This window comes from Piliocolobus tephrosceles, chromosome 11, assembly GCF_002776525.5.
Source record: "Piliocolobus tephrosceles isolate RC106 chromosome 11, ASM277652v3, whole genome shotgun sequence".
Taxonomy (NCBI): domain Eukaryota; kingdom Metazoa; phylum Chordata; class Mammalia; order Primates; family Cercopithecidae; genus Piliocolobus; species Piliocolobus tephrosceles.
In genome coordinates this window covers 89,288,518-89,306,219 of record NC_045444.1, presented here as the reverse complement: position 1 = coordinate 89,306,219, position 17,702 = coordinate 89,288,518, and the positions used below count along the sequence as shown (strand labels likewise).

The window sequence follows — 17,702 nt, the reverse complement described above, 5'->3', positions numbered from 1 at the left end:
CACATCTGGCAAATTTTTAAATTTTTTGTAGAGATGTGGTCTCACTGTGTTCCCCACGCTAGTCTTGAACTTCTGGCCTCAAGCAGTTCTCCCGCCTCAGCCTCTCAGAGTGTTAGAATTACAGGCGTGAGCCACTGTGCCTAGTCCCCATGAGTATCTTCATGAAACATTTTACATCTAAAAACTCACTGTTTAAGACTAACTGGAGGCCGGGCATGGTGGCTCAAGCCTGTAATCCCAGCACTTTGGGAGGCCGAGACGGGCGGATCACGAGGTCAGGAGATCGAGACCATCCTGGCTAACACGGTGAAACTCCGTCTCTACTAAAAATACAAAAAAAAAACTAGCCGGGCGAGGTGGCGGGCGCCTGTAGTCCCAGCTACTCAGGAGGCTGAGGCAGGAGAATGGTGTAAACCCGGGAGGCGGAGCTTGCAGTGAGCTGAGATCCGGCCACCGCACTCCAGCCCGGGCGACAGAGCAAGACTCTGTCTCAAAAAAAAAAAAAAAAAAAAAAAAAAAAAAGACTAATTGGATGAAAGTGTTTACCGGTTGGAAAAATCTTACATAAGTCTGCATTATAAAATGTGTTTAAAGAATTACAATTTAATTACTTTTATGTATATACATGTGCTTTTACTGCCTAAGAATTCTTTCCAAATATAAGTCCTAGGGCTACTTGAATAATTTGTAATATGCAATTAATGTGCTGTCCTTTAAAAACTTTTAATTTAATAGGTAAAACTATATCCCTTTCAAACTTATTATATATCTTGGCAGATGCTTTATAGAAAGTGCAACAGCATATTGTGTCTCAACCAAATTTAAATGATAGCTTTTAATGTTTTAATATACAGTATTGTAGTATAGTAGTGAAACAATGTTGGTCCCTTTACTAACTCTCAATGCAAGTTAACTGCTCACCCATAATTCCTTTTGTAATGAAAATCATTAGTATTTAATTAGGTTTAGCTATGATATGAAATAATTATATTTACTTATGTTTCTTGTCTTTTTCTCTCCTTTTACACAGCTACTTCTGAGTGGAGGAGCAGACAATAAATTGTATTCCTACAGATACTCACCTACCACTTCCCATGTGGGGGCATGAAAATGAACAATAATTTGACTCTAGAGATTATTTCTGTAAATGAAATTGGTAGAGAATCATGAAATTACATAGATGCAGATGCAGAAAGCAGCCTTTTGAAGTTTATATAATGTTTTCACCCTTCATAACAGCTAGCGTATCACTTTTTCTTATTTTGCATTTATAAGAAGATAGGTTGTGTTTATAAAATATAAACTGGCATGCATTCTGTATACAAACTTGAAATTAAACTGAGTTTTACATTTCTCTTTAAAGGTATTGATTTGAATTCAGATTTGCTTTTTTATTTTTTTATTTTTTTGAGATGGAGTCTTGTTCTGTTGCCCAGGCTGGAGTGCAGTGGCATAATCTCAACTCACTGCAACCTCTGCTTCCTAGGTTCAATCGATTCTCCTGTCTTAACCTCCCGAGTATCTGGGATTACAGGCATACACCAGCATGCCCTGCTAATTTTTGTATTTTTAGTAGAGACAGGGTTTTGCCATATTGGCCAGGCTGGTCTTCAACTCCTGACCTCAGGTGATCTGCCCACCTCAGCCTCCCAGAGTGCTGGTATTAGAGGCATGAGCCACCGCGCCTGGCTGAATTAAGATTTGTTTTTGGGCCGGGCGCGATGGCTCAAGCCTGTAATCCCAGCACTTTGGGAGGCCAAGACGGGCGGATCACGAGGTCAGGAGATCGAGACCATCCTGGCTAACATGGTGAAACCCCGTCTCTACTAAAAACTACAAAAAACTAGCTGGGCGACGTGACAGCGCCTGTAGTCCCAGCTACCCGGGAGGCTGAGGCAGGAGAATGGCGTGAACCCAGGAGGCGGAGCTTGCAGTGAGCTGAGATCTGACCACTGCACTCCATCCTGGGTGACAGAGCGAGACTCCATCTCAAAAAAAAAAAAAAAAAGATTTGTTTTTGAAATGCTATAAAAGGTTATATTGGAAATCCAGTAATTAATTGTTCAGATTTTTATTTCTATTAAAGACAAATTTTTTAAGTTACCGATTTTTAAAAAGCGTTCAAAAAGATTAATGAAAATTGTAATAGAGAAAAAGTTAGAAACACAGTTTCCTTTTGGCAAAATAAATGTTCGAAAATTAGGCTGTGAGGGTATTTAAAACATTAAAAAAAAATGTAGGCTGGGCACGGTGGCTCCCACCTGTGATCCCAGCACACTGGGAGGCTGAGGCAGGTGGATCACCTGAGGTCAGGAGTTTGAGACCACCCTGGCCAGCGTGTCAAAGCCCTGTCTCTGCTAAAACTACAAAAATTAGCTGGGCATGGTGGCGACCGCCTGTAATCCCAGCTACTTGAGAGGCCAAGGCAGGAGAATTGCTTGAACCCGGGAGGTGGAGGTTGTAGTGAGCTGAGATCACACCACTGCACTCCATCCTGGGCGACAGAGCGAGACTCTGTCTCAACAACAACAACAACAAAATGTCGATTCGGCAGGGCACGGTGGCTCATGCCTGTAATCTCAGCACTTTGGGTGGCCAAGGCAGGCGGCTCACCTGAGGTCAGCCTGACCAACATGGTGAAACCTTGTCTCTACTAAAAAAAAAAAAAAAAAAAATCAAAAAAAATTAGCTGGGTGTGGTGGCACACTCCTGTTGTCCCAACTACTTGGGTGGCTAAGGCAGGAGAATTGCTTGAAGCTGGGAGGTGGAGGTTGCAGTGAGCCAAGATCACACCACTATACTCCAGCCTGGGCAGCAGAACCAGATGCCATCTCAAAAAAAAAAATTAAAAAGTGATTGCCAATTTTTGAAGAATTCATCAAGATATTTTAAGGGAGGCACTTTATATTAAATATATGTCAGATCCTTTAGAAATTGCATACAGTTGACTGAGCGTGGTGGCTCACGCCTATAATGCCAGCACTTTGGGAGGCCAAGGCAGGCGGATTGCCTGAGCTCAGGAGTTTGAGACCAGCTTGGGCAACACGGTGAAACCTCATCTCTAATAAAATTTAAAAAGTTAGCTGGGCATGGCAGCATGTGCCTGTAGTCCCAGCTACTCGGAAGCTGAGGCAGGCGAATTGCTTGAACCCGAGAGGCAGAGGTTGCAGTGAGCCAAGATTGTGCCACTGCATTCCAGCCTGGGCGACAGAGCAAGACTCTGTCTCAAAAAAAAAAATGCATTGCGTACAGTTTTCACTGTAACCTCCTAATCTTTCCTCATGTGTAGATAAGAATAAATTCTTTAGACAGAACTTTTAATCAGTATTAGATAAACATTCTACAAATTTTATGATACCATTAGCATTTATCTTTATGCATGTGTTATATAAAAATATTTAAAGTAAATGTATTTTTAAAATGTTATCTCCATCATTAATGGATTGATATTACTTAAGGAGGGCATTCACAACCTTTATTAATATTTGGAAAATATGTTTGGTCTCATTATTAGATGGTATTACATCTCAGATGATGTTCCTGTTGCAGAAGTCTGTGAAACAGTATCTATATTTGGCTGCAGTTGAGAGCTACACAGTGTGTTGAACCAGTTAGGAGTTTAATTCTCTGTAGAAAACCAGAGGCAGTCCAGGGCTGGTGTAGTTTTTGTTCCACATTGCTTAGGATCCTAGGCTCCCTCCGCCCCTGGGATATGGTCCTCATTTTCACATAGATCAAGAGCCAGAGCTCCAGTTATCATTTCTTAAAGTATATTTTAATGCCAAAAAAGTGAATAAAGGTGGCTAGAAAATTCATGCACAGAATCCTTGTTTTTCTCATATTGTGCTGATTGGTATAAATTTTATTGTATTTGTAGTCTCTGGAAATCTAACTTTGAGAGGACAAAGATGAATTCTTAGTCCTGTTTTTGATGGTCTTTGAATGATCCTTAAGGGCAGTTATTTATAATGTCTTTCTTAACTCACCCAACGTGGGCTGACCAAATGTAGTCTGTATAAACTAGGTGGCTAAAGGTAAAGAAGCCTATCAGATGCAGTAGACAAAGAAAAAAATGGCATCCAGAACTGGTCCTCACCTATTCCCAATCCTGGTTCCACAGCAAAATACATTCATAGTTCAGGCATTCTTCCTTGGGATAGATATAATGTAAGCGACCAAGTCTCTTGGACAAGGATTGTCTCTGATCAATCCCTGCCAAACTCCTTTCCTTTGTTAACTCAAGTGGTTAGATCTTACTCCCTGAACAGAAGGAATATGAGAGGTCAAAACATGCCTATTCAGTCCTTTTATATTGCTCTATAGCCTTTCCCTCAAAAGCCAAGAGACCTTTCAATGGTCCCCTTTCCTCTACCAGAACACCAGAGATGCCTGCTTTACATGGACTTATATGCTCCCAAGAATCACTTGGATAAATGAGTGGTGCTACTTTCCCATGGTTGGGGAAAAGCTAGGAACCTGACAATGCGATGCTCAGAACCTGCTGACCAGTACTAGTTATGCTGTCTTGCCATAGTAGTGCAGTTCTTTAAAATGTTGATGCTTGCTGTTCAAGCAAAGGTTGGTTTTTTGTTTTTTTGTAGAGACAGGGTCTCACTATGTCATCCATACTAGAGTACAATGGTGTAATCTTGGCTTACTGCAACCTCCATCTTCTGGGCTCAAGCCATCCTCCCACCTCAGCCTTCCAAGTAGCTGGGACCACACCCAGCCAATTTTTAATTTTTAAATTTTAAATTTATTTTTATTTATTTGTGTTTTTTTGTAGAGTTAGGGTTTCACCATGTTGCCCATGCTGGCCTTGAACTCCTGGGCTCAAGCAGTCTGCCCGCCTGGACCTCCCAAAATGCTGAGATTACAGGCACGAGCCACCGCACCCAGACCAAATAAAGTTTTAAGAAATTCCTTGGCCAGGCATGGTGGCTCAGGCTTTTGTAGAAAAACATAGCTTTCCTGTGAGAAGATGATCAATATTTTCTTTTCATTTGAATTTGGAATTGCCATTTTGGAACTGTTGTCAACAATGCATAATAATATATCAGAATGCTTCCTAGTACAATATTGGAGAAAGAACAAACAAAAGTTTAAATTGATATAAAATGCACATAATTGAACAAACAACCCTGCAAAAAAAAAAAAAAAAAGCCATCTGGGAATTTCTGATAATAACATTGAAATCTGTTCACACAGTCTAAAATTCTTTTGATGTATCATAGTTTTGAAAAAAGGTAACAGTTTATTATATATAACAAATATAAGGAAAATATTAAATTTTTTGAAAGATACTAGTTTTTATTTTTGTTCATTTTTTAGAGACAGGGTCTCACTATGTTGCCCAAGCTAGAGTGCAGTGGCCTGATTATAGCTCACTGCAACCTCAAACTCCTGGACTTAAGGGATCTCCCACGTCATCCTCCTAACTAGGACCACAGGCACATGTCACCACATCTGGCTGATTTTAAAATTTTTTGTGGAGACGGTCTCGCTGTGTTGCCCAGGCTGGTCAAGAACTCTTGGCCTCCTTAAGTGCTGGGATTATAGGCAAGTCACTGTGCCTGGCCAAAAATACTAATTTTTAATAGATACTATTATGGCTCCTATTCTTAAAGGAAAAAATAGGATATTTTAAGACTATATGCAAGGGATATTCAATTAGTATATTTTTTATTTAAAAAGCCACTAATTAGAATCAGATTTCATTAGGCAAATGAAATCCAGATATTACTAGCCAGAAACTGCCAGGTCTACACCTGGCAGGAGGTGTAGAAACAGCAGGAACATTTTAGTCACTTCGTTGTTGACATTTTTGACTATCATAGATTAAGTATCAAACACAATAATGGTATTTTGTTATATGAATCAAATGTATCTCTTTTTACAAGACATAGTCTAGCTCACCCATCCAGGCTCAACTCCTGGGTTCAAGGGATCCTCCTGCCCCAGCTTCCTGAGTATGTACCTGGGAGTACAAGTGCATGCCACCACACCAAGCTAATTTTTTTTTGTTTTTGTGGAGATGGGGTCTTGCTGTGTTGCCCAGGCTGGACTCCAACTCCTGACCTCAAGCAGTCATCTCACCTTGACTTCCCAAAGTGCTAGGATTACAGGCATGAGCTACTGCATCCAACCTGAACCAAATTTATCATACAACTTAAGAGAGAAACATTTTTGGCTTGTTGGTTTTATAGAATTAAACCTAATCTTTGTTCTAACAGCAGTTCCATTGATTTGCAGATTTGAGGAAGTAAATTATTTTCTTGCAGTGTCTATAAAAGTAAATGAAATTATGTCCTATCATAAAAGTCCTCTATAGATAATAAATTATTTACATTTTATAGGAGAGAAAAATACATGTTAAAGTTTTTGAACAGACACAGGCAGAAAATAAATGGCAGTGGATTTGAACTTGGATTTATTTTGGACAAGCTCTTAACTGGTATATATTTTGTCAATCTTATGTCATGCACAAGAATGACATTTTTATAAAAGGGAAGAGTGAGTGTGGAAGTGTCTTCACTTACCTAACAGGTTATATGTGGTCGGGTGCCGTGACTCACGCCTGTAATCCCACCACTTTGGGAGGCTGAGGCGGGCATATCACCTGAGGTCGGGAGTTCAAGAATAGCCTGACCAACATGGAGAAACCCCCATCTCTACTAAAAATACAAAATTAGCCAGGCATGGTGGCGCATACCTGTAATCCCAGCTACTTGGGAGACAGGCAGAAGAAATGCTTGAACCCGGAAGGCGGAGGTCGTGGTGAGCCAAGATGGCGCATTGCACTCCAGCCTGGGTAACGAGCGAAACTCCATCTCAAAAAAAAAAAGTAATATGTAAATTTAAGTGACATTTATGGGTACTAAATTACCATAATGTGTTCAACTTCACATTTTTTGCCTTTAAAATTTCAATTTTAGTGTACCAATAAATGTATTACTGTAATAGTATATAAATGTATAGTTTAAAGATCAATAGGAATTGTATATAAGCAAAAACGAATTCTAGAAATTATCCTATTATTCATGTAATTATGTCATTCATGTTATTTAAAGGAAACCACAATCCAGACAGGTTAAGTACCTAGTGTGAAGGTATATATCCAATTAATGGAGCTGGGCGACATACATCTGAGTAATAAAGACTACAGAGAAATTATCTGGTTAGGTACAATCTGATACAAAGTTTAGAAACATGTCAAACAATTCTATGTATAGTCAGTGAAAGTGTAATAACGTGCCTGAGACATAATACCAGATCAAGTTCAATGGTTGTTTCAGGGGGAGGAAATAATTTTTAGAACGATGTCTATAACATTTCACATTTAAAATCATCTTAATAAGTCTAATTCTAGAATTGTGTCTAATTCTAATACTGTGCCTAGCTTTACTTGAATAAACAGAAATGTAGTAGGGAAGAGACAGCATGTTTAGTTTGCAATATCTAAGTAGTTACTTGTGTGGGTATCTGGGAAGATAGCTCTCCATAGCCCCACTGTCACTGACCTGTAATGCTTGTCCTGACATCTTCGTTAAAATTCAACAGATTACAAAGAAACTGGTGGAATGCCTTGAAGAAACAGAGCTTTTTGTATGATATCAGATTCAATACACCTCTAATCCTTAGTAAAACAGTACAAAACAGTAGAATAATTTTTAGTGTTTTCTAATATCAACTGAGGTTTTATTTGGGAGATTAACCTGAGGTTTGCACAAAAATAAAAGTGAAGACCATTAGTCTTTAAAGAAACTAAGACTCTAGGTTTGGATCCCATTTGTGGAGCCCCACATTCCAAGTCATCTAATGTTCTTCTCTAGTTAGCTTGTAAAAGTCTACCATAGAGGAAAACCCTTTTTTTCTCAGTATAAATGTATTATATGTTGATAGAAAGTTAAATAACGGTTCAATAAATGTGCTTCTAAGTGAAATTTAAAAGTATTTTAAAGGTGTTTAATTATTTCACTTTCTAAAGAGGTTTTATGCAACACTAAAATGTAATGACTGAGCTGCCTCCTTTTGTTAAGGGACTAGTGCAAGAGTCTCACTCTGTCGCCCAGTCTGGAGTTTAGTGGTGCAATCTCAGCTCACAACTTCCGCCTCCTGGGTTCAAGCAATTCTCGTGCCTCAGCCTCCCAGCTGGGATTACAGGTGCATGCCATTACATGGGGCTAATTTTTGAATTTTTAGTAGAAACAGGGTTTCACCGTGTTGGCCAGGCTGTTCTCAAACTCCTGACCACAAGTGCTCCGCTCGCCTCAGTCTCCCAAGGTGCTGGGATTATAGGTGTGAACTACCACACTCATCCTAGTGCTAGCCATGTAAACATTTTATCTAACAGCTAAAGGAAGATTAATTCATTCCACGGGCATTTATGAAAAATGAGAGACTTGACTCCTGTCTGGGTGAAGCATCAGCAGCTAGCTCTACATTATTTTCTGATACTATTCCTACACTGTGCCACCTTTCCTTAGTGACTTGTGAAGAAAAAGTGATTATATGTAAATACTACACTTCATTGATGGCTTCGAGATACTGTGTATCTTTCTGTAATTTTACCCAGTTAAGTGAATAAAAGCAATAGGCCTGGCCGGTAGGCACTATTCTGACTTCCTGGTGTCTTTGGAGGACTTTAGTTGGCCTCAGATTGAGCTGAAGAAGTTAGTTTACTGTTCTCTTGACTTAAAACTTCATCTTGTTGGAACAAACATTTTCTAATACCCCAAGAACTTTACCATGGGGCATAGTAACATTTGAAAGTCATTTCGCTTGCCATGTTATTTATTCCTTGGTGAGAAAGATAATCTGGTCTTTTCAGATATTTTATAATGTATCCTTCAGTTGTGAATTAGCTGTCTATTTCAGTTCGTTCATTGATGGACTCAACATTCATTCAGGACCTAGTTTGTATTAGGCACTCTGCTAGGTGCTAAGACTGCAGAAATGCGTAAGGGTGGACAGCAGCTTTGAAGCAGCTCAGCACCTAATGGGGAAGACAGGCAGGTAGATCATTACAGCCGGAGAGCGGTATACCCCTTAGGAGAAATGCCACATTTAGTAAGATTCAGGAAAGCCATCCCAAGGAAATAACGTCAATCACTCATGTTTGCCAAACGCCAATTTTTACCCTTCTGAGGAAAGCTGTAGACTCTTTCCTCAAAAAAACAAAATTTTGCACATTTCAGGTATTTGCCTATTCCTTGGAAATCCAAATATCTCAGTGTAAAATCTAAAGACATTTAATGTCTTCAGTCCAAATTAACCCTCTATAACTTGCCACTTTTCCTATTTTAAAAGTATACTTTCCAGGTTGAATATTTTGTACTGTTAATATTCTAGAACCTGACCCCATCTTTGTCGTCATACAGACTTTAGTTATCACCTCGAGTGTTAACCTTTTCATTCTTTGCTAGCCTATGTGTCACAGTTGTAATTAATAATTCATATGCTGCTGTTTTAGGAAAGTTAAGTTTTGGAGTCACCTTTAAAAAGAATGCAGTTTGATTATCTCCTACTAGTAGTAAACAGTTTTCCTTCCTTTTTTTTCCCGAGACTTTCAGGATCCGGTTTTACCTTTTACTCTTGAAGGTTCATCACAAACATTATGGATATGGATATGTACATTTGAGATTGGTTATGAACGGTTGTTAAGACCTCTTTAAGTCTTTAACATGGGAGTTAAATACAGCGCGCGAACGCTTTCCGCGTATGGAGCACTGGCGCTGAGGGGCCGCCCCAGAAGGCCCGGCAGGTCCGGGGGTGGGGGTGCTCGGAGGGAGCCAGGAGGGCCCCGGGCAATGCCTTCCACTTCCCCAGGCCTCACAGAGCTCACACTCAGCTCCTCGGATGTTCTGACCGGCTTGGTGTTTGTCATCTCACTTTATTAAGTAAGGAGGAAATCGAGAAAGGAGAGATAGAGAGGGTCCCCGAGTTCATTCAAGAGCAGACAGAGAGATGCGCCGGTCCCCAGTCGGGCCGGTGGCGGGGTCAGGCCGGCGCCGGAGTGGGGCGAACGCGGACGCCAGGCCGGGCGGTTTAAATCTCCCGCCTCCCGCAGCGGGAGCCTGACACCTCCACGCACTGGTGCGGAGGGGCACTGGCTGCCAGAGGGCCCGGAGTCGGCGCGGGGCTCGCGGGCGGTGGCCGGAACGGGTGCCGGGACGGATCCCCGCGCGGCCGAACGCGACCCGAGGCGGCGGAGGAGCGGCGCCGGTAAGCGTCTGCGGCCCCCAGTCCGCCCCTCTTTCCCCTCAGGCGGCGGTCTGGCCCGGAGGCCAAATCCTGGGTTCCCATGGCGACGCCGGGCGGCGGGGGCGCGGCGGGAGGCTCCGGCCACTCGCGCGCGCGCGCGGCTTCTCGGGTTGGTTCTCTCGGGGACCCCGGCCGCTGCCTGCGGCCTTCTAGCAGGCGAGGCCCTGCTCGGGGTTCTTCCGGCCTCCCACCAGGCAAAACCCGCAAGGAGCGGTTTCTGGCGTGACTGGTCCCTGCGGCTGAAGGGCGCTTCCCGGCCACGCTCGCTGTAGTGAAGGAGCGCGGCAGCCCGGGGCTCATTTGGGTGATTTCTCTCGGCCGTGGAGGTCGCTCCTAGTAGAGGCGGCGGCCAATCACCCAAACAGCCCTCAGGTGCCTCCCTGCTGACCTCTTTTTAACGTGGTGCTTATTTTTATTTCGCTATTATTTTGTAATGGGAATATCTTCTTTAGAAACTAATTGGCAACCGATGGAGAAAAACAAAACATAGTAAATGTGCGGTTTGGGTTGAACTGCAGAGTGCACGGGCCCACGAGGGGCTCCGCGCACAGATCCTGCTCCCCAGGCCGTGAACCCGGCCCCACGGCACAGATCTGGCTCCTGGAAACGCGGGTCAGCTGGTCAGGTGCCCAGGTGATGTCAGTGGTCCGATACCTGATGCTCTAAGGAAGACGGAGAGGGGAAAGCAGGGAGTCCATCCTGGCAACTCACCCGCGGTGCTGGGGCGTTGCCAGTAGAGGGGGTGGAATCAGTTTTCGTGTAATAGATGATCTTGATGCACACAGCATAAAGGCTGTTATAAACTATGGGTCCCTGTAAAATAGATTGTTGGGAAGATAACATTTTCCCATGGTTTTTATTTTTCCCAAAAGTATTTATGTATTGATTTATTTGGTTCTGACTCAGGCGACGTACTGTAAGATGATATTACTTTAATCATCTTCACATCAGTATTTATGGACTAGCCACAGGTGCCTCAACCTTTAGTAGGAGTTAATTATACATTTTCTGGCCGAATAAACGTCTCCGAATGGTATGTATGTATTTTTATATGACCAAAATTTTAAATCATTTAGTATTTATCTGTGCCTATCAAACCCAGTATTCTTTGAAATCTCTATTTAATAGTGCAAAATGATTGCTTTTCTAGTCATTGAAACAGCTATGTGGAAGGCAGTGTTCTAATTACCAGTTTAATTTTAGAATTAGAAGGGTGCTCAGAGATCAGCCAGTTCAAAGAGGAAAAACTGCAAATATGAGACTACTGGAAAAAGTAGGATGCCGTATTTTTTATTATAAATATCATTTAAAAATATAAAACAAAGTTTATACCAGTTACGGAACTAGGACCAGATATCAAAATATTAGATATAAAATGGATAATATACTGTCTTGTTCTACTATACTGCCAAACTTTGTGATTTCATTGTGTTATCCTATATTTACATTTTTTCTTTTATACTTTAGCTTTTTCAGTACTCACTGTGCTTCCTTTAAAATTTTATCCTTTTTATATTCTTTAACAACAACAGATGGGATATGTAGAAAGAGTTTTAAATATATCTGTAACTGGAAAGATTTTCTTGTTCGAAGTAGATTTTGTTATTTAATAATATTCTTATTGCCCTGTTCCATTTTGTCTGTTTTTCATTCATCCCTTAAGTTTTATGTTTTTTTTTTTTTTGGAAATCAAAATTTTCAAACTTGTGCTTGGATCCAGTATTCACCATTAAAAGTTAGTCACCTTCTATGTATCTCATTATTATTTGCCATTATTGACTCACTTGCATATAACACTAGGGTTTTAAAATTCCTTTGTTAATTTAGTTGAGATAAAAAATAGACTAAAGTAACACAATATATTTACAGCAGCCGACATTAACAACTGTTAACATTTTGTTGTATTTATTTCTAGTATTTTTTTAGATGCAGAAATAAAATATTTCCAATAAAGCTGAAGTCTCATCCCACCCATCCATAACCAGGTACTCAACATCATGAGTTGATATCTGTGTTTTGTATTTTTTAAATTATATTTTATATGTGTCTATTATTGCATGTGTTTTAAAATTTTAAATAAGTTACATCATATTGCATATGGCCTGCACTTGTGTTTTTCACTCAGTATTGTTTTATTTTGGTTTTTTGAGACGGAGTCTCGCTCTGTCGTCCAGGCTGGAGTGCAGTGGCCGGATCTCAGCTCACTGCAAGCTGCGCCTCCCAGGTTCACGCCATTCTCCTGCCTCAGCCTCCCAAGTAGCTGGGACTACAGGCTCCTGCCACCACGCCTGGCTAATTGTTTGTATTTTTAATAGAGACCGGGTTTCACCGTGCTAGCTGGAATGGTCTCGATCTCCTGACCTCGTGATCCGCCCGCCTCTGCCTTCCACAGTACTGGGATTATGGGTGTGAGCCACCACGCCTGGCCTCACTCCGTATTATTTTAAAAATTGATTTGGATTGATATTGATAGTTCTAGCCACTAACATATTTGTTTTAAATGTTTTTTTTTTTTTTTATTGTTGTTGTTGTTGTTTTGAGACGGAGTCTCGCTCTGTCACCCAGGCTGGAGTGCAGTGGTGCCATCTCTGCTCACTGTAACCTCCGCCTCCTGGGTTCAAGCAATTCTCCTGTCTCAGTCTCCCGAGTAGCTGGGACTACAAGCACATGCCACCACACCCAGCTAATTTTCTTATTTTTAGTAGAGATGGGGGTTTTACCATATTATTCAGGCTGGTCTCAAACTCCTGAATTTAGGTGATCCACCCACCTCAGCCTCCCAAAGTGCTGGGATTACAGGCGTGAGCCACCATGCTCACCCTTAATTATTTATATAGTATTCTGTCTTATGAATATACTACATTTTTATCTGTATAGTTTTTTATTAATATACTTAGATTGTTTCTAGTTTTTTATTACAATGCTAAAATAAGTAGACGTTCATTTGGTAAATACTGAGTATCTACTATGTGTCTTGCACTATTTGCTCACAAACAGATGAAAATCTCTGCCCACACAAAGCTTTAAATACCTAGTGGTGGAATTGCTAGGTCACGAAGTAGGAGCATGTTTAGTTTTATGAGAAACTGCCAGACCATTTTCTAAAATGGTTATACCGTCTAATGCTTTCATTGGCAATATATGAGTTCCAGTTACTCACATTCTCACCAGTTTTGGTGTTGTCAGTCTTTGTCATTTAAGCTATTATCGTGGATGTGTATTGGTGTATCATCATGAGTTGAGAATTCATTCCTGCTCTTGCTTTTATCAAAAGTTTTTTTGTTTTTGAGAGGAAATTCACATAACATACAATTAGCCTTTTTTTTTTCTTTTTTACTTTGACTAAACAAACCCAAACAGCTGTTTTGAAGTGTACAATTCAGTGATATTTATTGTTTTAACAATGTTGTGAGATCACCAGCTCTCTCTAGTTTGAAAACTTTTTCATCACCCCATAAAGACACCCCTTACTCATTAATTACTTGATTTGTAGTTTTTTTGTTGCTGAGTGGTATTCCATTGCACATTATTACTACAATTTGTTTGTTCACCTGTTAATAGATATTCTAATTTTTGGCTATTTTGAATAAAGCTGGCAAGAACATTTACAGGTCTTTGGGCATATTTTTCATTTATCTTGGGTAAATAAGAATACAATTGCTGGATTGTGTGTGTTTCCAAGAAACTCAATTTTTTCTGAAGTGCTTATACCCATTTTATATTCCCACAACCAATGTATGAAGGTTCCAGTTGTTCCTCATTGTTGCCAGCACTTTGAATTGACAGATTGGTTGTTAAGCAAGATCAAATGGGGGTGTGCTGATACCTCTTTGTGGTTTTAATTTTTGTTTCCCTGATGAATAATGTTGTTGAATGTATTTTTATATGCTTAATGGCCATTAGTATGTAGTTGTACACTGCATAAAGGTGTTTTGGTCAATGATGGACCACAGATATAATAGTAGTCACATAAGATTGTAATAGCATATTTTTATTGTACCATTTCAGTGTTTAGACATATTTAGATACACAAATACTTACCATCATTGTGTTGCAGTTGCCTACAGTATTCAGTATGTAACATGCTATACAGGTTTGTAGCCTGGGAGCAGTAGCCCCTAGGTATGTGGTAGGCTTATAACATTTGGTTTGTATAAGTATATTCTGTGATGTTCTCACAATGATGAAATCACCTAATGACACATTTCTTAGAACATATTCCCACAGTTAATGCATGACTGCATGTGAATATCTTTTGTTAGTTTGTTCAAATAATTTATCTGTTAAAATGAGATTTTCTTATTACTCAGTTGTAATTATTCTTCATATATTCAGAGCACAGGTCTGTTCATATGTGTGTGTGTATGTATGAAAAGTTTCCTCCAAATTTTCATTTTCTGAATTGTGTTTTTCAAATAACAATTTTAAATTTTGGTGAAATCCAACTTCTTGATTTTTTTTTCTTTTATAATTCACGTTTTAAATAGTCTAAGAAGTCATTGTCTGCCCCCAGGTTGCAAAGATTTTTTCTTCTGGGAGTTTTACAGTTTTTTGAGATGGAATCTCACGCTCTTGCCCAGGCTGGAATGCAGTGGCAGGATCTCAGCTCACTGCAACCTCCATCTCCCAGGTTCAAGTGATTCTCCTGCCACAGCCTCCTGAATAGCTGGGACTACAGGCACCTGCTACCTTGCCCAGCTAATTTTTTGTATTTTTAGTAGAGACAGAGTTTCACCATATTGGCCAGACTGGTCTCGAACTCCTAACCTTGTGATTTGCCCGCCTCAGCTTCCCAAAGTGCTGGGATTACAAGCATGAGCCACCACACCTAGCCAGGAGTTTTACAGGTTTTAAATTTTACATTTAAGTCTGTTACACATTTTGAATTACTCTTTGTAAATGATGTTAGTTAAGAATTGGGGAGCAATTCTTTTGACATGTGGATATCTGGTTGTCCTTGCATTGTCTGTTAAAAGTCAAACCTTTCCACCAGTGAATTGCTTTGGTGCCTCTGTTAGTCCATTTTGGGTTACTATAAAGGAATACCTGAGACTGCGTAATTTATGAAGAAAAGCAGTTTATTTGGCTCACAGTTCTGCAGGCTGTACAAGAAGCATGGTGTAGCATCTGCATCTGATGAGGGCCTCAGGCTTCTTCCACTCATGGAGGAAGGTGGAGGGGGAGCAGGCGTCGCGTGGTGAGAGACGGAAGGGTGCCACACTCTGTTAAACAGCCAGCTCTCACATGAACTTACAGAGTAAGAACTCACTCATCACCAAGCCATTCATGAGGAATCCACCCCCATGACTTCCCAGAAGGCCCAACCTCCAATATTAGGGATCACATATCAACATGAAATTTTTAGGGGACAAACATCCAAACTGTATCAGTGCCCTTGTCAGAAATCATTTGGTTGTATATTTGTGGATGTATTTCTCTGTGTTCTCTAATTTTTCTCAGCAATGTGCTATAGTGTTTAATAGCACTGTGGTTTGTATTTCACTGAATTTGCTGCTAAATATTTCATAGCTTTGGATGTTACTGAAAATGAGAGTGGATTTTAAATTTCACTTTCTAGGCTAGGTGTGGTGGCTCACACCTATAATCCTAGCACTTTGGAAGCCTAGGCGAGGGGAATCACTTGAGGCCAGGAGTTTGACACCAGCCTGGGCAACATAGGGAGACTCCATCTCTACCAAAAAAAAATCACTTCCTAATTGTTTGCTACTAATATATAGAAATGTGATACATTTGTTTTACATTGTCTGATTCACTAATTGCTGAATTTGCTCAGATCTGTTGCATTAGATCTAATAGATTTTTAAAAGATTCTTTAGGATTTTTTGCATACATAATCATGACACCTGTGAATAAAGACATCTTTGCCTTTTCCTTTTAAATGTGGAAGGGGTGTGAGCAGTCATCTTTGCCTCTTACCCAATATTAAAGGAAAAATATTCACTATTTCACAGTTAAGTATGATGTTAGCTGTGTGGGATATTTTGTTGCTGTTTTCTTTTTTTTTCTTTCTTTTTTTTTGGTGGGGGGGATAGAGTCTTGCTCTGTCACCCAGGCTAGAGTGCATTGGCACATTCTCGCCTCACTACAGCCTCTGCCTGTCAGGTTCAAGCAATTCCCCTGCCTCAGCCACCCAAGTCGCTGGGACTATGGGTGTGCAGCACTATGCCCAGCTAATTTTTGTATGTTTAGTGGACACAGGGTTTCACCATGTTGGCCAGGCTGGTCTCCAACTCCTGACCTCACATTTTCTGCCCACCTTGGCCTCCCAAAGTGCTGGGATTACAAATGTGAGCCACCGTACCCAGCCAGAGTTTCTTTTTCTTAAATCATGAGTGAGTGATAAATTTTTTCATTTCTTTCCTACATCTATTGAAATGGTGATACTTCTCCTTTAATCTCTTAATTTAATGAATTACATAGACTGATTTTCTTCCCCCCCCCCCCCCTTTTTTTTTTTTGAGATGGACTCTTGCTCTTTCACCCAGGCTGGAGTTCTGTGGTGCCATCTCAGCTCACTGCAGTCTTCACCTACCAGGATCAAGCAGTCCTCCCACCTCAGCCTCCCAAGTAGCTGGGACTACAAGTGTGTGCCACCACACCCAGCTAATTTATTTTTATTTTTATTTTGAGACAGTCTTGCTCCTGTCCCCCAGGCTGGAGTACAGTGGCACACTCTCGTCTCACTGCAACCACCGCCTCCTGGGTTCAAGCGGTTCTTCTGCCTCAGCCTTCTGAGTAGCTGGGATTATAGGAGTGCACCACCATGCCCGGCTAATTTTTGTACTTTTAGTAGAGACGAGGTTTCACCATGTTGGCCAGGCTGGTCTTGAACCGCTGACCTCAAGTGATCCGCCCGCCCTGGCCTTCCAGAGTGCTGGATTACAGACGTGAGCCACCATGCCCCGCCAAAGAGAATTTTTTTTTTTTTTTTTTTTTAAGCACAGAGTCTCACCCTGTCGCCCAGGCTGAAGTGCAGTGGTGTGATCTCGGCTTACTGCAACCTCCACCCCCCAGATTCAAGCAGTTCTCCTGCCTCAGCCTTCTAAGTAGCTGAGATTATAGGCACAGGCCACCACACCCAGCTGTTTTTTACATTTTTTAGTAGAGGTGGGGTTTCTCTATGTTGGCCAGGCTGATCTCCAACTCCTGACCTCAGGTGATGCACCTGCCTCGGCCTCCTGAAGTGCTGGGATTACAGGCATGAGCCACTGTGCCCAGCCACACCTGGCTAGTTTTGGTATTTTTAGTAGAGACGGAGTTTCACCATGTTGGCCAGGCTCATCTGGAACTCCTGATCTCAGGTGATCCACCCATATCAGCCTCCCAAAGTGCTGAGATTACCGGTGTTAGCCACCGCACCTGGGCCATAGACTGATTTTGAAACGGTAAGCAAATCTTGCATCCCTTGCATCAGTTCC

At 41.1% G+C, this 17,702-nt stretch overlaps 2 protein-coding genes across 8 annotated transcripts in view; both read left to right on the top strand.

Annotated features, from left to right (window-relative positions):
• The window catches only part of WDR12 (WD repeat domain 12), a 33,940-nt gene extending 32,560 nt beyond the window's left edge, over positions 1 to 1,380 (top strand). For 6 of the 7 annotated variants that reach the window (XM_023219181.2, XM_023219199.2, XM_023219232.2 and 3 more), the window contains one exon: positions 1,031 to 1,366. In XM_023219181.2, the coding sequence (XP_023074949.2) occupies positions 1,031 to 1,108 (78 nt within the window). In that variant the 3' untranslated portion in view covers positions 1,109 to 1,366. Of the gene's footprint in view, positions 1 to 1,030 lie in introns of all 7 variants that reach the window. The other variant, XM_023219239.2, reaches the window with a different exon arrangement.
• Positions 1,381 to 10,079: 8,699 nt separating this feature from the next.
• Positions 10,080 to 17,702, top strand: part of ICA1L (islet cell autoantigen 1 like) — a 95,450-nt gene continuing 87,827 nt past the window's right edge. Inside the window, exon 1 of the mRNA XM_026454594.2 lies at positions 10,080 to 10,224. The gene's annotated coding sequence lies outside the window, so the exon portion shown is untranslated. The remainder of the gene's footprint in view (positions 10,225 to 17,702) is intronic.